General features: G+C 38.9%; 1 protein-coding gene and 1 non-coding gene across 2 annotated transcripts in view; one reads left to right on the plus strand and one right to left on the minus strand.

Moving 5' to 3' along the window:
• CAP2 (cyclase associated actin cytoskeleton regulatory protein 2) overlaps window positions 1-23,792 on the minus strand; it is a 127,764-nt gene that overhangs the window by 88,273 nt on the left and 15,699 nt on the right. The window contains exons 2-3 of the mRNA XM_043908463.1: window positions 17,421-17,542; window positions 14,142-14,242 (exon numbers count right to left, since the gene is read on the minus strand). Coding sequence (XP_043764398.1) covers window positions 14,142-14,242; window positions 17,421-17,541 — 222 coding nt within the window. The 5' untranslated portion in view covers window position 17,542. The remainder of the gene's footprint in view (window positions 1-14,141; window positions 14,243-17,420; window positions 17,543-23,792) is intronic.
• Window positions 6,718-6,824, plus strand: LOC122697941. The gene has a single exon (XR_006342262.1). It is a non-coding gene; the product is annotated as a U6 spliceosomal RNA (small nuclear RNA).

A 23,792-nucleotide genomic window follows, 5' to 3' on the forward strand; every position in this document is an offset into this window, starting at 1 on the left:
AAAAAATTCATCCAGGCACTGATAATAAGAGAGGTTCATTCTTCATTAATAGGACTGTTGCCTTGGCAACTTCCAGCTCACATAAGTAGTTTACATCAGCCACAGTGCACAGTTCTGACACTAAGGAACAGCTCCAACATGTCCCTTCTACATTCAGACCTGAAATCTTCTATTACATAGCTCAGCTGCATTATCGGTTTCCAATAAAGTAACACCCCATCCAGAACATGTCACATCCAGCCCCAGAGAACCAATTTAAACAAACTTCCTCCCATGTCAAATAAATAAAAGGTAGAACTGATAAATGATCTTCTCTGGCAAAAAAAAAAAAAAAAAAAGATTTACAGGGGGACACATAGCTTTGTTTTTATCTTCTTGCTAGTGTAACAGAGGGCAAAGTTTTTTTAAAACAATTAATTCCATGAATAATAATGTGAGTTCAAATCATACATGTGTCCCTAAAATTCTTATTTTGCTAGTTTGTAATTATCACGCAACAGCCTAAAGCACTTTTAGACACTGAGAGTATGAATCAGTACAATGTGTGTGGTGGGCAGGAAGGGCGGGATGGGGTCAGGGGGACAACAGTAAGTACTAGGGAGCATTTACCACTGACCCAGCACTACCAATCCTTGGACTTTTCCTTGAAAAAATAATTGTACAATTATAGAATAGTATTTGTAAAATGATATGCACTGTAACTTCATTTATAATAGGGAAAAAACTGAAAAAAAGTCAAATGTCAGTAATTTTTTAAATGATTATAAATACCACCAACTGGATGGACATGAGTTTAAGCAAACTCCAGGAGCTGGTGATGGACAGGGAAGCCTGGCGTGCTGCAGTCCATGGGGTTGCAAAGAGTTGGAAATGACTGAGCGACTGAACTGAACTGAAATACCATTAGATGCTGATCCTTTCAGGGAAGAGACCAGGTGAGGCTGCCGTGGAGCCCAGGTGTACGTCCTTTCAGAGTCACACCCTAGGGCCTTACTCGTCTCACCTTCATCTGGGCTCTGCATCCTTGTACATATTATTTCCTCCACCTATGATTTTGATTGTTTATATCAATGATGGTACAACCATGCAATGAAATACTATGCAGTCATTAAAAGTGATAGTATAGACCTCAACTTACTGGCATGGAAAGAGGCCCAGAACACATGGTCGAAACAAGCAGGTCACAAACAATAGAATGTGTAGAAAAGTTTGTAAAATCTTTAGTATAAAACTAATGACTGTAATTTAAAAAACCCAATATAAAACTTTTCTAAACAGTTAATTGTAGCAGATGACCTTTTTAAAAAAACCAACTGTTTGAAATAATTAAAACCAGTGAGTATTTCTTAAGACATCAGAATAGAAAAAAAGAAAACACTATTGTATATTTAAATCTGTTTGCTTTTCTGACAGGCAGAATAAGTTTGTAATCTGAACACAACTCTTCTCTGAAATTAATTTCATTTTCAAATTTAGTCAATTCATAGTGACAAAACACTTGGCAAATTGGCCCCTCTCAAAATTCTCTCACTTGCTTTTCTAACACTTAAGGAATCGAAAGCATTTTACCAACATGTTTAAATCCTTTGACTCTCAAAGCAAGAAGTACTGCATGGTTGATGAATTTTGGGGTCTATACAAGTAAAGGATACTTGGCTGCTACAATGAAACAGAAAAATTAGAGGCAGCAAGTACTCCTTATTCTAGAATGCATTGTAACGCTAAGCACTGTCCTTTCACTTGGTATTATTTAAGTCGCATGCTTATTTAAGTTTCATGCATGTGTGTATGCCTTAAGTCTCCAAGTAGGTAATAAGCTCTTGAAGACTAGGCCCCTGGGTGCCTACATGTTGTTTAGTTGCTAAGTTGTATCCAACTCTGCAACCTCATGGACTGTACCCGCCAGGCTCCTCTGTTCATGGAATTTCCCAGGCAAGAATACCAGATCAGGTTGCCATTTCCTTCTCGAGGGAATCTTCCCGACCCAGTGATTAAATCCATGTCTCCTGCAATAGCAGGAGGATTCTTAACCACTGAGCCACTTGGGAAGCCCAGTGCCTACACAGAAGGGCCTTCACTACACCAGAAGCTCAATAACTACCAATAAATACTGAATGATTTGAAATTCTTGGAAAGCGGTGTGGCACAGCAGAGAATCCGTGAGCTTCAGATATTCAGATAGGGCTGAGATAGAATCCAACTCTACCCATTGACGTATGGCTATAAGCAAGTTATCCAACCTTCCTGACGCCTGGTTTCTTTATCTCGAATTTACCTACCTTAAAGTGTTCTCCTGATGATCAAGTAAAGCTATGCATTGGCAGCTGTAGGAAGAGCTTAACATAGCAGGTCCTCAATAAATGTTAGTTCTCTTTCCCCTTCACCTCTCTTACTAATACAGAAAATTTAAATAAGGCAGGGAAATGAAATAGATCTCCTGTGACCATAGAATTTAGCTACAAACCAGATTTTGGTTCATTCATCAACCGTACAGATCCGACAAGAACTGAGATCTTACGATGGAACACTCAGTCCATGAAAGTCCTTGCTGAACACTGGTTCCTCAGGTCCCCATGGATTCTGCAGCATCTTGGACTCCTGACCACTCCTGACCACCATGCAGCCAAGCTGTGTGGGACCAACATTACTTGGTACCCGTGTTTTCTTCACTTGTCTTTTGCTGCTCAGTGAACTTCCAGGAAATACCTCGATTCCAAGATCTTTTTCTTAAAATACCACATCTTCCTCTCCCTTTCTTCTGATAACAGTTTACACATGCTTGTTACAAAAGTTCAAAAGACATGGATGTTTAGGATGTAAAGATTTTGGTAAGTCTAATCCCGAAAAATGACCACTCTCAGCAATTTAATAAGTATCCTTCCAGACTTTCTTTTTGTAAAATAAAAAAAAATAAACATTTCATCATTTTTAAAGCAAACTATATAATCATAATGTTTTTAAAATATTTATTTTTATTTATTTATTATGAATTTGGCTGTACTGGGTCTTACCAGGAGCATGTGGGATCTTTAGTTGAGCCAGGCAAACTCTTCATTTTGGCATATGGGATCTAGTTCCCTGACCAGGGATTAGACCCAGGTTCCTGGCATTGGGCGCCTGGAGTCTTAGCCACTGAGCCATCAGGGAAGCCAGCAGACTTCACTTTTCAGTAAGGCAAATCTTTTGGTAAGTGTATCATCTCTCTACCCTTTCAATTCCTGTTCTGTTATCCTTGGAAAAATTTCTTCTTTCCTTTTTTATTGGTCCCACATGTCAATTCTCAATTTATTCTGATAATCAAAGGAGAGTAATTATATACTCATACAAAGAAAAAGAAAAATCCTATGCCTGGTAGCAAAAGTAGAAAGGAACCAGGCCCATCGTCAGCTGGAAGTACACAGAATCTGCACAGAAATCCTTATCTGGTGCTAAGTCCTTCTCTAACTAAATGCTCACTCCCCCAGGTATCAGCATTCATAATAAATGAGTGTTTTTCATTTAATATTATTATTTTCCGGCTTCATTTAACTAAAACTAAAATCATGGTGGAAGAGTCATTGAGTCATGTTTCCTCCCCAACATTTTGCATTACATGGTGCTACTCAAAAAACCTTTGGTGAAGATTTTCTTTTTAATTTCTCATCTCTCACAGACTGATAGTTTTGTAAAAGAAATATTAATACAAGAGCCTTACTATAAAAATGAAATAAAGACACACAAAGTACAAGTCCAAGTTTCTTAAATTATCAGATTTAGCAGCCTTTAAAATGACTCTGCTGGATTCTTATAAAAGTTCTCAATGTCTTACTCAGAATTTCTGTACTCATTTCATGGCAGACCATTAGCAGAGTCTGTGGATGGCAGTGGTTTGTATATCACACACAGAGTAATATTCTTCTGCATCTTTGCATATGAAATGAACCACCCATCCCTTATATTAGGTCTATAGGCAAATGTTTTCCAAGTTTCTAAGAGCTAATTTACAGATGAACTTTGGGGTGAGAGTCCTCATCTAAAAGTTTGGGACTGTCTGACCTGGATATATTGAGACAAACTACTGAATTTTTCTCTTCCCAGGTGGCTCAGTGGTAAAGAATTTGCCTGCCAAGCAGGAGATGCAGGTTCAATCCCTGGGTCAGGAAGACCCATCCCCTGGAGAAGGAAATGGCAACCCATTCCAGTATTCTTGCCTGGGAAATCCCATGGAAAGAGCAGCCTGGTGGGCTACAGTCCGCGGTGCTATGAAAGGGTTGGACACGACTTAGCTACTAAACAACAACAACTGAATTTTTCACTTTTCACCCAGATATTTAAAATTATATAAATACAACTAAAGACTCATGAAACCAGGAATAACTAATTATTAGAAATATGATGCCATGAAGTCCTGGACAAAAATTAAATTTCTCAACTGGCCCTTTTGACTCCCAAGTTATTTCTTGCCTGATCACTATCACTTTAATGATCAGAGGGGAAAGCAACATGCTAAAACCCAATCCAAACAGAAAAATCAAACAAAATCCAGAGTCTAACTCTGACCTTCAGTTTAAAATACTTATAGTAAGGCTCACAAAAATATACTGTCACAGTAAGCTCATGGGATTTCTACTGGACTACAAGTCAATACACTGATGGATTTTCCTGTTACTTATGAATTCCCATCTAGCTTTCTTTTTTTTTTTAAGTTTTTTAAAAATTAATTATTTTAATTGGAGGCTCTTTACTTCTCAATATTATGGTGGTTTTTGCCATACATTGACATGAATCAGCCATGAGTGTACATGTGTCTCAACATCCTCAAACCCCCATCACCTCCTTCTCCACCCCATCCCTCTGGGTTGTCCCAGCGCACCAGCTTTGGGTGCCCTGCTTCGTGCATTGAATTTGCACTGGTCATCTACTTTACATATAGTAATATACATGTTTCAGTGCTATTCTCTTATATCATCCCACCCTCGCCTTCCCCCACATAGTCCAAAAGTCTCTTCTTTACATCTGTGTCTCTTTTGCTGTCTTGCATAGGGTCGTTGTTACCGTCTTTCTAAATTCCATAGTTTTCTTAAACTGCCTTAGAGCTCCAGTCTTTCAGTGGCTCATTTTCCTCAACTATAAAAGAGGAATGAGAATAAAGAGAATGAAGATGGTACTAGATACATTGTCAGGGCTACGATAAAACCAGGGCTTGTGTGCGCGTGTGTATGCATTCATGATAAATATCTATAGAATCTATGTTTCTCTTGCTACTTCATGACATACAACCTGGCCTTGATTTTCTTTTAACTCCTCATCTACAATACTGCTTGATCCAAATTGTCAGCCATAGTACATTCATGCGTCCACTGATTCAGTAATTTGATTCTTTTACACATTTGGTTTCATTCATTCATTTGGCAAACATTTATTAACCACTTACTGTGGATAAGTGCTGGACACTAAGAAGGCAAGAGGAGAACAGTATACTTTTGGAACCTTGAACTAGTCCCCAACACTCAACAGGTGGGTCTGAAGGGATAAATCATACCATCTTTTCTGTATGTTGAGCTGTTTTAACCAAAGCCATTGAAAGTCAACTATCAGCAATCCAAGTACCTTACCATTTAAAATATTTATTTTGCAAAGTGTTTTCTGAAAAGGAAAGTATTTCTATTGCAAACACATACACAGAGTGATAAATTATTAATTCACTGAATACCCTGTTTTTTTTTACAGCACTAAAACATCTTATATATTAAAAAGAATTGGCATGGAATATGTTATGAAAGTGTAAACTGCCATGTTTCAAAACTTACAATTTTCAACCATGTTCTAAATACAACTGGAATGGGAAAAATATACTACAGGTTAAAAAGCATATTTTGCAGTTGCCTCACGCACACTAAGGAATCTGCAAACACATACACTATGAGTAGAGTGACTAAGGTCAGAGTGCCCATCGATTTGATCGAGGCTGTTTTTTCTTATATGTAGCTAATACAGCATTATAAGGAATTCTTAGGTGAACAGTAGATATACATATGCGGAGGGGCATGTCTCTGTGTGTGTCTGTGTGTGTGGCGTGTTCTGTGGGTATGGTTGCTAGAATAGAAATAATAAGATAATCAAAATGAGATCAGGTCATTACTTTTAGACAAAGTATTAATTTTCAGACGCTGAAGCAGCCTCCAGGCAAACAATTAAATTATCCTGAAGTCTAGATAGAAAACAACAAGTGTTCGCATTATTGGCATAGTTTTAGGAAGAAGGAAAGGGGGAAAAAAGAAAAAGGCAAGAGAAAGGAAAAGGACCTCTGTCATGCAGTACTAAGTAACATGATTAAATTCTCACATGGAAACAATCTTCTGAAAGGGCATTTTGGTGTTTTTTTTTAACTTTTTATTCTATATTGGAGTATAGCTGCTTAATAATGTGATAGTTTCAGGTGCACAACAGAGCAACTCAGTCATACATATACATGTGTGCATTCTCCCCCAAACTTCCCTCCCATCCAGGCTGCCATATAACATTGAGTAGAGTTCCCTGTGCTATAGAGTAGGACCTTGCTGCCCATCCACCTTAAATATAGCAATGTGCACACAGAAGTCTGAGTACGTTCAGAACACATCTCTGCATATTTCAGTTCTTCCATTTTGATTACACCAGTGATCACAGACCAGAAGAGAATAATCAAGGCTGGTGTTCCACAGGTTTCCTTAGGTTTCCTTTAAGAAGCAGAAAGAAGTGCTCGCTTCGGCAGCACATATACTAAAATTGGAACGATACAGAGAAGATTAGCATGGCCCCTGCGCGAGGATGACACGCAAATTCGTGAAGCGTTTCATATTTTTTAAAAAAAATTAAAAAAAAAAAAAAGAAGCAGAAAGAAAAGCACAGGTCTCATCTTAACCTGAGAGATGGAACCCAACTCACTGTCTCAGCAAAATATTCTGGAGACATTTATTTTTGGTGGAGTAAACAGGGAGATTCTGGCGATTAGTGATGCCTGGTGTTTCTTCAAGAGATGCTGAGATTCCAAGTCCAGTTCCTGATAAAGAGCCTTCCCTAGGCTTAAAATGTGCTATGAAACTACGATGTTTAAGGGCAGAGACGGGGATTAGATGTTCTAAAAGCAAACATCCTTAAGTTAAAAACAAAGTATGTGTTCAGTGCTGAGAGTCAAAATTCTCCACCTTCTTGGAAAGAAACCGTAACAGAGATGGATTGATCTCTGATCTTTCTGAATTCTGCCAATTTGGTGTCAACAGCACAGTGAGTGATGACCAGGCTGAGAGCAGGCTGGTTTAGTGACTGGGGAGAAGACCATGAGGGATACAGTTCATCTGTCCTGGAGGTCACTGCTCTGCTGCCTCACTCAGCACTGCTCTGAGGAGACACATGAAAGACATGAGTTACGGTGATGTTCACTGTAACTCCTCTCCTCACCTGCTGAGCCCAAGTCCACCCTTTTCTTGACCTATTGTGGAAATCTGATAGGGGGAACGGTGCCAGCTGTTGAGTGCAGAGGACAAGAAGAGGTGGCAGACACATGCCGCTGCATCTTACTAGTGATTCAGTTGCCTACAAAGGCAGTGAGAGACAGCTGACCCAGGGGGTCTAAGCCAGGCATCTCCCAAACCACGGATGGAGATGTTGGAGACCAGATTCCTCCTCCGCCATGGGGTCATGGCTCTGTATACAACATGGCACCTATACCACCAACCTCTCTAGGTTGCAGTTTCTTTCTTTGAAGAAAGGAAGAGAAAAAGACAGGTAGAGAGGAAGAAAAGAAGGAAGAGAAGAGAGAGAGGGAGGGATGGAGAGAGAGAGGGAGGCAGAAAGACAAAGAGAAATGAGGATGTATGTTGGAGGGCTTCCCTGATGGCTCAGGTGGTAAAGAGTCTATCTGCAATGCAGGAGACCCAGGTTCAATCCCTAGGTCAGGAAGATTCCTTGGAGAAGGAAATGGCAATCCATTCTAGTATTCTGGCCTGAGAAATCCCATGGACAGAGGAGCCTGGAGGACTACAGTCCATGGAATCCCAAAGAGTCGGACATGACAGAGTGACTAACACCTTCAGGTACACTCTCTTTCAGAGAGTTGTCCCTGGGTGTTAGGAGATAAAGAAGAGGAGGGAGAGAGGGAGGGATGGAGAGAGGGAGGGAGGCAGAAAGACAAAGAAAAAGAAATGAGGATGTATATTGGAATGGATGATTTCCACGGTACTTTCTTCTCTAATAATTCTATCGTAACTGGCTAAGACTGTAAAACAGAAGATCCCTAATATAAAGCCTGATTGAAACCTAGATGCAGAATTCTTTGTACAAGTAATTTTTTTGGGGGGGGGAGGTTCTCTGCCATCTGGAGAATGTGACACATGTCACATGATCCTTTGAGCTTGAGATTGCCAAGGTATATTTATGTTTAATTATAATAAAAATAAATGTTCAGACTAAAACTATTAGCAAGAAACTAGTCAATGGGAGGGCCAATTTGACTGAAGGCAAGCAGGAGACTGAGGAGGATGGATCTGTGTGGAATGGGCTGTTTCACTGCTGTTGTTGTTCAGTTGCTCCATTGTGTCTGACTCTTGGCGACCCCACCGACTGCAGCATGGCAGGCTCCTCTGTCCTCCACTATCTCTCAGAGCTAGCACAAACTCATGTCCATTGAATCAGTGATGCCATCCAACCATCTCATCCCCTGTCGCCCCCTTCTCCTCCTGCCCTTAATCTTTCCCCAGGGTCTTTTCCAATGAATGGGCTCTTCACATCAGGGAGCCAAAATATTGGGAACTTAGCATCAGTCCTTCCAATGAATATTCAAGGTTGATTTCCTTTAGGATTGACTGGTTTGATCTCCTTGCAAGAGAGTCCAAGGGACTCTCAAGGAGTCTTCTCCAGCACCACAATTCAAAGGCGCTGAGCCTTCTTTATGGTCCAACTCTCATATCCAACATAACTACTGGAGAAACCATAGCTTTGGTTTTTCACTAAACAGAACTTTGTTGGCAAAATGATGTCTCTGCTTTTTAATACACTGTCTAGGTTTGTCACAGCTTTTCGTCCAAGGAGCAAGTGTCTTTTAATTTCATGGCTGCAGTCACCATCTGCAGTGATTTTGGAGCCCAAGAAAAGAAAGTCTGTCACTGTTTCCATTGTTTCCCCATCTATTTGCCATGAAGTGATGGGACCAGATGCCTTGATCTTAGTTTTCTGAATGTTGAGTTTTAAGCCAACTTTTTCACTCTCCTCTTTCACCTTCATCAAGAGGCTCTTTAGCTTCTCTTCACTTTCTGCCATAAGGGTGGTATCATCTGCATATCTGAGGTTGTTGATATTTCTCCCAGCAATCTTGATTCCAGCTTGTGATTCATCCAGCCTGGCATTTCGTATCATGTGATCTGCATATAAATAATTCTCCAGGCCAGAATACTGGAGTGGGTAGCCGTTCTCTTCTCCAGAGGATATTCCCAACCCAGGGATCAAACCCAGGTTTCCCACAATCCAGGCAGATTCTTTACCAGCTGAGCCACCAGGGAAGCCCAAGAATACTGGCGTGGGTAGCCTATCCCTTCACCAGCGGATCTTCTGACTCAGGAATCAAAACAGGGTTTCCTACACTGCAGGCAAATTCCTTACCAGCTGAGCTACCAGGGAAGCCCTTACATTAAATAAGCAGGGTGACAATATACAGCCTTGACATACTCCTTTCCCAATTTGGAACCAGTTCATTGTTCCATGTCAGGTTCTAACTGTTGCTTCTTGACCTGCATACAGGTTTCTCAGGAGGCACCAAACTTGTGCTTCTGATTGTTTTTTGTTTTTTGGTGGGGGCAGGAGGGTTTCTACATAGACCCAGATTATAAAGCACCAAAAATGCAAATGATTGTTCTTTTTGAGTACAAACTACCCATAAAGGTTTTCTAAAATCGAAGAAAGAATATGGATACAATTAGTAAAATAAATATATAGCCATTTTTATGTAATTTATTCTAGGGATAGGTCCATGTCAAGGAAGAAGTAAGAACCAATAAGACCAAGAAGGACAGACTCACGGAGCCTGCAAGGTCTTTTATTTGTATTTTTTATTTTTTTGTATTTATTTATTTGGCCACACCAGGTCTTAGCTGTGGCATGTAGGACCTTTAGTTGTGGCATGTGGGATCTAATTCCCTGACTGGGGATAGAATCTGGGCTCCTATATTCGGAGCATGGAGTCTTCTTAGCCCCTGGACTGCCAGGGAAGTCTCTCAAGGTCTTTTTAAATGAAGGAGTCTGATTTTTTTCTATATTATCATAAAGCAGGATGATATGTTATCTTTAGTGTTCTGTGTATCCTTTTTCTGACATGTTTCCTTCTGCTTGTTTTGCTTGTTTAAGGTTCTTTCCCTGGTATGGCTCAAGATTTTTTTTTTCTTTATATTGGTGATGAAGCTGTTCTATCTCAAGCTCTTCATTTGGCAACTGAGTAACTCCCTCATGCTTTTACACTGAGACAAAGGGTGAGTCACTCAAAGGGGCTCTGAGAGCCCTTGGAAGTGATATGGTCCAGTCTCATTACTGAGAAGGGTAAGGACTAGCTCAAGGTCATGCTATAAAAAGTTAAGAGCCAGCTTTGAAATTCAAATACAAACAAGAGATCATCCTTAACTTACACATCCTTTGGACATGTTACCTAACCAGCAAGGCATAAAATGAACACGACATTCTGTAGATGATTTAAGTAAGTAACAAGTTTTAGGAATATCTACAACAGTAACCACGGCCCATTAAAAGTAGAGCTATAACAACTGTCTACATAGGTCCATCCATTATAAAGTCCAGGAACTCAAAGCTATAATAGTGTTTAATACCATTTAATCTTACCATGTTTAGTGTATTATACTTTTTTTGCTGAATTTTATTGCCCTTTTGTTCATACTGTGGGTCTCTCATTTTTATTGAACAATTAATAAAAGAATATTTCTCTTGTATCCATCTTAATCATGATAAGAAATAAATGTTCCAGACCTTTACAAACATTAATATGTAAATTCTATAAATCTCCAAAAAGGGCTTGAGTTAGGAAGAGCTATATGATTTGCAGTTGTTTCATGATGGTCAAATCATTTAGAAACAGACTCAAGATTAGTTACATATACCATGAGTAACAATAGGACAGCTTTGTTTTTTAAAAAAAACAAACCACATTCATCCATTTAAGGATAAATGATTGTTGACCAACAGCTTACAATTCTGTAGGCCCAGTTTCTGGGGGATCCTTTTCTTTGACATTGAGGACTATATTTACCCTAAACATCTATTATAAAATTGTGCATTGTTTGTTTATCCCTTAAAAAGAGTGCAAGCTGTGTCAGTGTTCCTGGGTTGAAGGGTAATTTAAATAAGCCCTTCAGTTTATGCTGCATACAAGGCGGCATTACAAGATCTAATCTTTTCTAAACCTGCTATGTTCTTCGGTTCAACAGAGCTTCCTAATTGTAGCTATTAGTTCCCTTTTTTTGTGGTCTGTTCTGTCAATAGACTATTGAGTGTTCAGTAAATTAAACCCGACCAGCAGCCAACACATCAAGACAGACGTTAAATCATAGCTTGGCTGCCCTTTTTCATTGTTAGTGTCTGTGAAATAGCTTTTACACACAGGGACAGGAGTTAACATGATGCACATTTGTGTCAGTCTCAAATTTCTATACTGTACAATCAGGTATGTGGGGTTTTTTTTCCCCTAAGCAACAGGTGTGTTCTTGGAACAAAGTTCAACCCCCACTTCTGGCTTATGGGTGAGGCAGCAGCTGCAAGCTTAATGTCAGTGACACATGGTTCTATAAGAGAGAAAAAATAAACTGCTTGTTCAATGTATTAAAGTCACGGGCAGATGGACAAAAGCTGCCTGCACTTTCTTTGTGTTATAGAACCCGAGTCTACATTTTCAGATGACAAGTGTTTTTCTCTCTTTCTCTTCTCTTGCTTCCCTTCTTTCTTCTTTCCCCACCTTCCTTCCTTGTTAAAAAACTAACTAGTGAAAAACGCAAATTTCTTTAAGCATTATGTATTCATTATTGAGAATATTCCTTCGAGTCATGCTGTTCTCAGGCTGATGAGCAGGGAGAAGAAAAAACTTCATATAAATCAAGCTACACTTTATTGATAACTCTCTTCGTTCTACAAAGAATTTAAAGGAACTGTTTACTCTGCAGCTTGAAGAGAATTACTTAGTATGCAAACCCTACATTTCTTAAAATGCAAAGTTAAATATACATATTTACAGGCTTCATTATTCCCCAGTAAAAGAACGCTATATAGAATTTTGTGACATTACTAATAAGAATTATAATGTACTGTGTACCTCAGAAGTATACATTATATATAATATAATGTCAATATTAATGGTAACAATACTAATATAATAATTATTATAATAGTTTTCAAGAGAGTAAACTGTTCTTCAATTATTTAAGACTCTCTTTTAGTGTCTTGGGGCTGATACTCCATTTTATATGTTAGATTTCAAGTGCGATCATGAGTCTACACATCAGAAGCTCAGCCACCATGTGACTGCAGACCTGGTTTCTGTAAACATAGACATCAAGCTCAAGAACAAACCAGGGCAATTCTAGAGTTCTGTGATACATCTCAAGTAGGTCCTACTACACAGACTTTTCTAGAACTCCTGCATATCAGAGCTTCCTTTCTTTTGCCAGTGAGGATTTCAACAGGAATATTTAATAAAAAGGTCCATGAGACTGATCTTCATTTTTCTTAGATGTGATGAGCAAATACATTGCAAATGTGATGAGATAAACACCTATTTAATTACAATTCTGGAACCAAGGGAATAATCTGAGTTGCCAGATCCCCTGGAAGACTGGTGTTGAGTGTTGCGTGTAACGTCTAATTGAAGAAGGAGCAAAAAGTTTTTTTTCTTTAAACTGCAAACCACAACTTTATTCAAGAATCAGATTTTCTGTGAGTCTATACTGAAAATGGTTTTGCTGGGATGCTCTTTTGCTGAGAAATCTATAAGCGGATGGATTTTGAATTCAATCCTCTGCAAGAAACAAAGGCAAATGAATAAAAAGAACTTGAATAAAATTTTTTTTCTTCTAGGTTGTTAATTGGTTTGGCTTTTACTTTCATTAAAAGGACGCAAACAATGTCTAGCCTCAGGGAAAATGCTAAAGATTTTTAAAATGTATAGAAAGTGTCTAAACTGGGAGGCTAGCCTAGATATCATTAAAAGTCTCTACCAATCCAGAGATTATCAAATTCTACAACTCTGTTTTTCCTCAGGCTGCAGTTTAAAAAAAAAAATTGTGGTAAAATATACATAATGCAAAATGTATCACATTAACCATTTCTAAAGTATACAGTTCAGTAGCGTTAAGTATATCCACATTGTTATGCATCAGACTGCCAGAATTTCTTCTGGAGTTTAGTCTGCATTGCAAAAGTAAAACAATACCTATTAAACAAGTTCCTGTTTTTATCCTTCCCTCCAGCCCCTGGCAACCACCATTCTACTTTTTGTTTCTATGAGTATGACTACTCTAAATACCTCATATAAATGAAATTCTAAGTAACTTTTCTTCTTTTTCCGGCCATGTTGCATGGCTTGTGGGATCATAGTTCCCCAACCAGTGAAAGTGCCAATTCCTAACCACTGGACCACCAGAATTCCCCAGTACAGTACCTTTTTATTACCTGGCTTATTTTACTTAGCATAACATCCTCAAGGTTCATCCAGGTTTTCATTGTGTGAGAATTTCCTTTTACGAAAGAATAATATTCCATTGTATGCACAGACCACATTTTGTTTATCCCGTCATCTGTCAACAGAAACTTGGGTTGCTTCCACGTTTTGGCTACTGCGAATAATGCTGCTATGAACATGGGTATATAAATATCTCTTTGAGATACTGCTTTCAATTATTTGGGGGTCTATATCCAGAAGTAAAATGGCTGGATCATATGATAATTCTGTTTTTAATGTTCTGCAGGACTGCCGTATTCGTTTCCATATGGGCCGCACCTTTTACATTCCCACCAGCAGCACACAAGGGTCTCAATCCCTCCATCCTTCGCCAGCCCTGGTTATAACCATTATTTTAAAAATATTTTAATAGCAGTCAATCTTTCCACAGAATACAACAGAAGAAAGTACTCACATGGGTCTCCACGTCACCGGCCAGGATCCTACTTTTCTTTAAAAACTCAGCCACCATGCTGTTCATCAGCTTGTCGAAGGCCTCCACAGAGGGTGCCACACCTTTAGAAAAGAACATTGTGTTATTCCCTGGTAATTTAGTGAAAGCTGGAACTGCTTTGCCATAAGTAACAGTGTACTTACTTCTACACCCGACCTGTCCAAGTTCTATAATGACCTTGCAAATAGTTACCAAGATTATTCAGGACAATTAAAAGGTAATAATGAACTCTGGGCAAAGTAGGAAGACAGTTGATTTCACACATTTATTTACTTCCCCCTTCACTTCCCAGGGGAAGAGCGACATTGAGGGTAGGTGTAAAAATGACCGGTGCGCTAATCCACAGTGAATTCTGATCTGCTAAATTACTCTTAAGCTAAAGTGGCAATGGCCCAACCCGAGGTGCTCTGTATTTCTTTCCCTGACTTTTCACTAAAGAAACTTTTGTCTAAGTCTCTGACTGCATCTCTAATATTGAGAAAGATAATACTGACAAATTTAGCAGTACAGCCTATTAAGATTCAAAGTCAAACTTAGGAGTCCCATTCTTATACTGGACAGAAATATCCAAGCTCATAAATGCATAGGATAAACTTCCTTTCCTCTCCCTGTTTCCCAGTTGCCCTTTCCACAGTCCCAGAGAGTGATGGAAACAGTTGTTCAGAGTTCCCTGCACCTACTTCTAAGTCTCACTTCTAAGCAGGGTATTGAAGCTGAGTTATCATCCTAAGTTTAAAATGCAGTATGTACCAACTTCTATAACATAAAAGAGGTGCAAACCCAAAGATTCCTTATGGATCCATTTGGAAACAGATAAACCTATTTATTGCCGTGGAAGAGGTCTGAGGGGTCTCTGCCTAGTGTTTAAAGTGGGAAAAGGTTTTAAAATGTGATGGAGGCCTCTACATAGCAGAAGGGACAATGATAAAAGGGAATATTTTTCAATTTCCTTCCATCACTCAGCTCTGCCCACACCTCCTCCGGGCAGCCTTTAATGACCTGTCTTTCTCCCCAGTCTGCATCCTTTGAGCATCTCTTAATCAAAGCATTTGAGGCCCAGAATAGTAATGCATCGAGACCAAAGATTTTGGAAGATTTAGGACTATGTATAATTCATCTTAGATTCCCCTGCATCTACCACAGTACTTGTCAATTGGCAGGAATGAAAATATTTCTTCAAGTATTGAGCCTAACTTACCTGATTGTCAAAGTGAGCAAAAAACACATCATAAAACACAACATAACACCAGTCTCTTAGGGCAGTTCTTTGATCTGTGCATACTATGGATCTGTAATGAACTGGCTCCTTCTACACATTTCTTTTTAAATTAAAAAAATTAACTTTAGTTATAACATCATTGTAATGATGGTGTTTACATTTAAGGTGAAAAGATTGTCCTTAAGGATCTGTTAAAAATAAAATTTAGAAAATTACCAAAGCTGACTAATTCAGAAGAAGTGGAAGTGATGTTGTTTTAAGATAAGACAAGATTTTAAGGATGGACATCATTCAGACCTTTTACTAATTATCCTACTAACTAAGTACCTGTCTTCATTTCACACTATCAACAGGATAGTAAATTGCTGGCTAAGTTTTTTAAGAGAACTTTAATAATCAGTTTGGAATGACTTGTTATACTAGAAACTGTGTTTAAATATTTAAGTAATTTAATTTAAGTATATGCCTTCCAAATTTGCTTAGCTTATTAATTTTCCCAGGAAATTCTTTTTCTATGAAGAAAGTGAAAAGAGCAGTCTAGTACCTCTTTGTGTAAGTGAGGTTTGAATTATTGGAGTTTCTTTTTTCCTTAACTCAGCAACACTACACAGCCTCCTGGGAGTTGGAGTTTATTTTATGTATTCACAGGCTTTATATTTGTGGGCAGCAATCTCAGAAATGCCTTTTGATCACCTGATGCCAAAGGCATAAGGAAACAAAGTTACTGAAGAGAACGTGAAAATATTTCCTTACAAATAAAGTCTATTGAATCTCATATACCAACTGTATAGTTAACAAAAAGAAGCTTAAAATGAAATCATAGATGTGTCTCATTTGATGCGGAAAAAACTTACAGGCCCCTGGCAGCCTTCCTTTAAACAACATCCCCTTTCAATTCATTCAAAGCATTTTAATTTTCATTATGTTTGAGGGGTAGGGAGGGGGAAAAAACCCAGCCTGTGCATTTGCGTTCACACAGTCATTTCTGTCCCAGGGCATGTAATGCAAGGCACAGCTCCAAATACGCCTGAAATTCTAGAAGCACCAATGTGGATCTTGCCCAGTGAAAGCTTTTTTTTTTTGAAGCCCCCTCTTCCCCAAGGCTTTTCTCAAGCCCCAAAAGACTGACAAAATTCAAAATGGGTCAGATAAGGAGGAAATGGGTGTGAGACAAGAATAGAGTTGCCAGATTAAATACAGATTGTCCATTTAAATTTGAATTTCAAATAAACACTGAATAAATTTTTAGAGGACGTATGTATCATGCAGTATATCCCATGCAGTATTCAGAACACACTTCTACCAAAAAAAAGGCAGTTTGTCTGAAATGCAAGTTTAACTGGGTATCTTGTATTCTTATTTGCTAAATCTGCAACCTTAGACAAAAAGAAGTTGGAAAAATTACTATAGATAACAGAGTTGGCCATGCATAGTATGTTAACTTTTTACATGTTTGATCACATAATTTTTTAAACTCTTTTTTTAACTTTTTAAAAATGTGTGGCATTAGCATATAATTTTAAAAACATATTTGGTGAGGAACGGTAAATGTAAAGCAATGTGATGTGATCATGCTACCTTGAAATACTTGGTTTCACATCAGATTCTCTTCCTTCAAAACTGCAGTTCTTATACTTAATGACTTGTTCTCTTTAAAATTAAAAGGTACAGAATGATAATTTCTTCCAATTTACAGTCTAATTGAGAACATTAGCTTCTTTTTGATAATGACTTAGATAATATATTTAGTCACTGAATGTGGAAGAGCAGTATAAACACTGAAATGAAAGAATAATGACATTCAGCTCATGGATTGTGCTGTTAACAGGCACAGATAGAGGTAATTTTTGTGGACTGTGGATTGAGACTTTCTTTTTCTCTTTTTTGGGGATCACTTGCATCTGGTTAATGTCATGGTCACAGAGAAAGAAGTTCACAGAAATGTTCCATGAGAACCCAATGATGGGAACAAAGTTAAGTGACCCACAAAGAGACCAGTAATGACAACTGTGTAGTCCTACCTCCGTTGACACCGTTAACTTCCCCGCAGTCCCCAGGAGGCCTGTGCGACCCTGCAGACAACAGCTCCAGTCGGCCGACAGCCCGCTCCAGTCTTTCCATGAGCCCCTGCATTTCTGCCATCCTAGGAAAATGCAGGCACAAATGGAAGCCATGTGAGCATCAGGGAGGATTAGCAAGCTGACACCATTAAACTTAACAGCAGCAAGAAGGAAAATAAAAATTATTCGGAATGGCTATGGCTTTAATTACTTAGAGAGTATTTTTACATGTCAGGGAAATAGATGAAATTCAAAAAAACATAAAACTCACAGCAGAATAAAAACTAATTATATTGAGATTATTTTATTTTCTATTTAATTCAGGGATGTTTATTTATTTATTTATTTATTTTGCTATTACAATTGGTATTTACAGAGTATGCAATAATACAGGAAAAATATTTGAGTTACTACTCTGAAAAAAAATCAGAATATAAAAAATACATATAAATAGAAAACCCCTACAATGTAGAAAAGAAATTTTATAAGAGAAGATTATACATAGAAACACCAGTGTTCAACATGGGTGATGCGACCATAGATATTTTTCTCCTGCCATTACCAGGTATTTTCTGAATTGTATGTAATTAACAATAAACCCCAATTTCAAAAACAAAAACACTGCAAAATCCAGTTGAGATTTTTGCATAGAGCAAATTCAAAGAGTATGTAAGAGAGTATGCTGGAACACTGTGAGTGGAGTATGTCAGCGTCAGGTCAGACTCAGACTTTTCTTTTTTTTTTTTTAGACTCAGACTTTTCATTGCTCCTTACCAGCAAACTTAATAATGCTGCCCCAAAATGCTTTTCAAATAACAATTTATAACCACTGACTATATAATATTTGACCCACTGAAAAATACCCACCTTGGCTCCCAAAAGAAGCTCTGAGAATACTGTGTGTGTGTGCTTAGTCACTTAGTTGTGTCTGACTCTTGCGACCCCATAGACTGTAGACTGCCAGGCTCCTCTGTCCATGGAATTCTCCAGGCAAAAATACTGGAGTGGGTATCCATTTCCTTCTCCAAGAGATGTTTATAAGAATCATATTGCAATACACAAATATTTACTCTCTTTATACCGTTATCATGTGTCTCCATGTATGCTTCTTTATTCTACGATAAATTGATATATAACATTTACTTAAAAGCCTGTGAACCACTGCACTTGAAAATATGTGGGTTATTTTCAAATATCTTTTGATATTGATTTCTAACATAATTTCATAGTGATAAGAGAACAGACTCTGTATGATTTCAATACCTTCAGACCATGAAAATTTTGTGTCTTGTTTTTATGTCCCCAGATGTGTTCCAGTGTCTCCTAGTTTACAGTTTATGGGGACTTGAATAGAATTTATATCCTACTATTGTGTGAAAATTGTATAAATCTTAATTATGTTGAATTGGTTCATGGTGCTTTTCAGGTCTACTATATCCTTCTACTTTTCTGTGAATTTGTTCTGTTAATTTTTGAGAGTTTAATATTCAAACTCCAACTAAAAATCTCAATTTATCTACTCAAAAAATAATTGAAATATATAGGAACTGTATGTAACCGTGTTCTATATTTTCCAAGTCTCCTATAAATGTGCTATCATACATCCATAATTTTAAAAATAAGAAGAAAAAAGCCCATGAACATATATGTCATAATTAACATTACCAACGTTCCTGCTAAATGGTGTCAACATGTTTTATCTATTTCCAATAATTCTGTTAAAGTGTAGTTCTACAGGGGACACTAAACCCAGTGATAACTCTTGCTTACTCAATTATCTTAAACCAAAGAGCCCAGCACAGAAGAAGTATGCATTTATCAAACTGTATCATTTGGCAACAGATGCCATTCCCTTTAAGAGCTAACTGTCTTCTACTTATTATCATCAGTTTCAGTGTTTTTGTAGATGAATTGTTTTAAATTAAATTTTTTAATAGTGTAGGTTTTAGTTTAAAATAATAAGAATGAGAGAACATCCCTGGTGGTCCAGTGATTGGGAGTCTCCCTGCCAGTGCAGGGGACACAGGTTCAATATTTGTTCCAGGAGGATTCCACATACCACGGGGCAACTAAGTCTACACGCTGCAGCTAGAAAAAGCCCATGCACAGCAACGAAGACCCAGCAGAGCCAAAAATAACAATAAAAAATACATGAATAAATAAATAAAATAATAAAAATGGTTATTTCTATTTTCCGCTGGTTATTTTTAGAAAAAAATTTAGATTTTGTTGGGGTTGTTTTTGGACACATGGATCTTTAGCTACCCAGCACTCCTGGCTGGGATAAATTGGTTTCGAAGCTAAGGGACTGAGAATAAAAGTGGGCTGCAAATCTACCCTTCCTGCTTCCAAACAGATCTTCGATAGCTACACTTAGTGTACATGCGTGTGCGTCCTCAGTCGCTGAGTCGTGTGCGTCCTCAGTCGCTCAGTCGTGTCTGAGTCTTTGCGACCCCATGGACTGTAGCCCGTCCAGGCTCCTCTGTCTATGGAAGCTCCCAGGCAAGAATACTGGAGTGGGTAGCCATTCCGTCTCCAGGGGATCTTCCTGACCCAGGAATCCAACCTGGGTCTCTTACACTGGCAGGCAGATTCTTCCCCACTGAACCACGAGGAGGCCCACACAGGATATACTTTAAAATTACTGGCCCTGGAATGTAATGTTATTAAGGCCACCTCTGATGAACCCAATCTAATTTGGCCAGGTTCATCAGATTCAGGTATATGTACCATAACTGACCATAACAACCTATGACTGTTTTGGGCAAAATCAGGCTGCTGCCCCAGACAGAGGGGCATGTCTCATCTTAATCAGTATCTGGACTTCTCACTCTTTCTTTTTAAGTCTTTATTGAGGCTGTTACAATATTGCTTCTGTTTCATGTTTTGGGTTTTTGGCCATGAGGCATGTGGGATCTTAGCTTCCGGAGATTAAACCCACACTCCCTGCATTGGAAGGCAAAGTCTTAATCACTGGACTACCAGGGAAGTCCCACTTCTACTCTTATGAACTTTCCAAGCATCATTTTGAGCCAAAGAAGACTAGCATGCTCATACACCAGAGACAACACTTCCCCAGAGTGTGGAGAAATTTTATTGCTCTAAGATGTGTAAATATTTTCCACCGCTTCTGGGAACCAGGTAAGGCATTCTCTTTTGTATTTTGTATTCCATTAGTTCTGAGCGTAAGCATAATAATAACACGCCACTGCCAATTTTTAACAGCGAGGTTATACGTATCGAAACACGTGGATGGCTCTGTAAGTCTGTGTCCCAAATGTCAGATGGTCACCAGATACGGAAAGGGGAGTTCACTGTCTATTTTGGAAAGTCATCTCCTCTGAAACTGCCAGCAGCTACTCTTTCAAAATATGGGGCAGTGTTCTGTGTGCAGCTGAAATCAGCATCTAATCCCAAGGGGATTCAAAATTAGAAGTTTCTCATCTATTCTTTTCTTCAACGTCAGAGCTTTTGCTTCCATCGCAATTGAAAAAAAAAAAAAAAAGAGGAGGGAGAAGAAATTTATTTGAGCTCTTTACGTAATCTAACAAGGGAACTGGGTATCCTGTAGGTGGGTGAAGGCCAACTGAGAAATGATAAAAGCCCCTGGATCTTTTAATAGTTGCCCATCTGTTCACAGTTATCTATGTTCCCTGTTACTCAACGTGCCAAATGTTACCACCATGGACCTAGCCCGTGATACAAAAACAATGTGTTTGCTTTGTTAGCAAGGTCTCTCTGCCCCTCAACGGGGAAGCACCAACCACCCCCAGTCGCTCCCAGAGCTGTTTGGGAAGGCCTGGGACATTTCACACATAGGATTGCTGTCCCTGACGGTGGCTTAATCAGCCTCCCTGACAAGATTCAAACTCACGCTATCTCACAGTACTCCATATGTTGAAAGACAACAGGAGTGAGCCCATAAACTGCAGGGCCGGGCAGATTGGTGTGGAATGCAGTCTAAAAGCGAATCAGATGTCACTTCATGTAAGATCACCAGGAGCTGAAGTCTGGCCACGGCCTCTTAAGAGGTCAAAACACTGCTCATGCAAGGAAGCTGGAAAGATGCCTCTGGGTTTTAAATTTTAGAGCGGTATCTAAGAGACATGCAGAACAAATAAAAGAAAGACGACACCAGGATATCAAAAATACACATGAGCATTCCCAGGGCAAATGACGGAGTCCAAGACGGCTGTGCTCTCTTCTCCTCCTCACTCCCCCCCACCCCCTCACTGCCCCATGCCACACCACACACACACACACACACACACACACACACACACACACACACACTTCCCCCACATGCTGCCCTCAGCTGGCAGCTGGGCTCTCAAGAATGAAGAAAGGACAGAGCTACAGATTCTCCACATTCCTCCCAGGCAGTTCCATTCGCCTTGGTTCTCCAAAGTGGATTTAGCCACGTTCAGATGAGGAGGTGGAGAGCCAGGAACTAAGAATTAGGCTGAGGAAGCGGAGAGGATGGTCAAAGCGAATGTAGGCAGCAAGGTCAGAGAAAGGAATGTGTCAGGACCAGGTGGACAGACAGATGAGCCTGGATCAGGAAGCCAGCAGAGGAGGGGGACAGGGCAGAATGGCTGACCTTAAGATATTCTAAGAATCTGAGGAGAAGCAAAGAGAAACTAGATACACAGGACAACCCAGAGACTAGCTTAGACAATACAGCTCAAACTTGGCCTCCACATTTTCTAGTCATTCTATTCAAGTAGAAGCCAACTCTAAGTTGAAGTTCCCCTATAACCTACAGCTTACAGAGAAGCAGCACAAACATTTGACCAGAGAGTGAGGATGGGTAGGAAAAAAAAGGGAGAGGAACATGGAATTTCATGACTGTCTCTTTTGAATGTTTAGGAAATTATACTTGAGATGAATCTTAATTTCTTATTTTGTATTAATTTTTAAGTATTTTAAGTTTCTTTATAATGGGAATGGTAACTCATCCTTATCATTTTTTCTTATCTGAATTACCCCTTACTTTTTAAAAAGTTTTTTACTTTTTATCAAAGAATGCACAGAATGTAAAGAGTCAATAGTTCTACAAGGCTTATCACAAAAACCATAACAGTCCCCTGAATGCCTTCTTCCATTCTTTGCCTTAAGAGTCAACCATGTTCAATTATTTCAGCTGTCTCTTTTAGCAATTACCTCCTTATCTCTAAGTAGCATGGTTCTATCTCTACATCTTGTTTATTTTCTTCAGTTTTAGGCATTATCCCTGAGTTCCCTCCAGAAACATGAGGGTTTACTTTTCTCTTGCTTAATCTCCACCAGCACATCCACGCACATTTCCTCTTGTCCCATCCTCCCAACAGCATGATATCACAATTTTTCTGTGACTCGTCATCAGTGTTAAAACAATTATGACTATTCACAGCTGAGTCATGAGTTATGCTAAGATCGTGTTCCATTTTTTGCACAACTTGTTTTCCTACAGCCACGATGTTCAGCTTCTCAGTTTTCTTTATACTTAATCACTCATCTCCAAGCTTTTCCCGGAGTTGAATAAGTCTCCTTTCCATAGGGCCAAACACACTCGGAATTGTCCTCGCTTTTTCTTTTCAGAGGCATCTCTTCGGGAGAATCACTCCACCTGCAAGACTGCCCTGCAGGCCTGCCACACACCTGTCACTGGGGTCTGCCTCTGCCCTCACTCTCCCTGCTCCCCCTCCAGTGCAGCATCACCTGCTTCTTGGATTTTACATCTTCCTCTTTCTTGAGATACTTTCTTAACTGGGAAGAGTATTACCCTCGAAAACATGTACATGAAAGGGCAATTTTTTTGAGACCTTACCAGTCCGATAATATCTATATTTTGCCCTCACATGTGACTGCTGGCTTGGTAGAGTGTAGAATTCTAGGCTGGAAATTTTCCTTGCAATTTTAAAGTTTTCACTCCATTCTCTTCTAGCTTCCTAGACAGCTGCTGAGATGTCCAAAGCCATTCTGATCCTTCTTCCTTTGGATGTAATCTGTGTTTTCCTTTCTTGAGGAAGTTTATGGGATCTTCTCTTTATCCCCAGTGTTTTGAATTTTCATGATGATGTGCTCTGTTGTTGATCAAACATTTTTTTCCCCAAATATTTTCTTATCAGTGATTTTCAGGAGTGTAGAAAAGATTGGAGAAGGAACAATGCATATAGTTTGTCTCTGGGTGAGTTAATAAAACAAGTCTATTTGTTTTCAAATAAAGAAGTTGGCATTCTAAATATTTAAACAATTCAAACTTCTCTTACATCAACTGCACACATTTACAAAAACTTCATGCACCTCAGTAAGAATACAGCTAATCAGTCTTTTCTCATATACTGTCTTGGA

The sequence above is a fragment of the Cervus elaphus genome, chromosome 7 (assembly GCF_910594005.1).
Source record: "Cervus elaphus chromosome 7, mCerEla1.1, whole genome shotgun sequence".
Taxonomy (NCBI): Eukaryota; Metazoa; Chordata; class Mammalia; order Artiodactyla; family Cervidae; genus Cervus; species Cervus elaphus.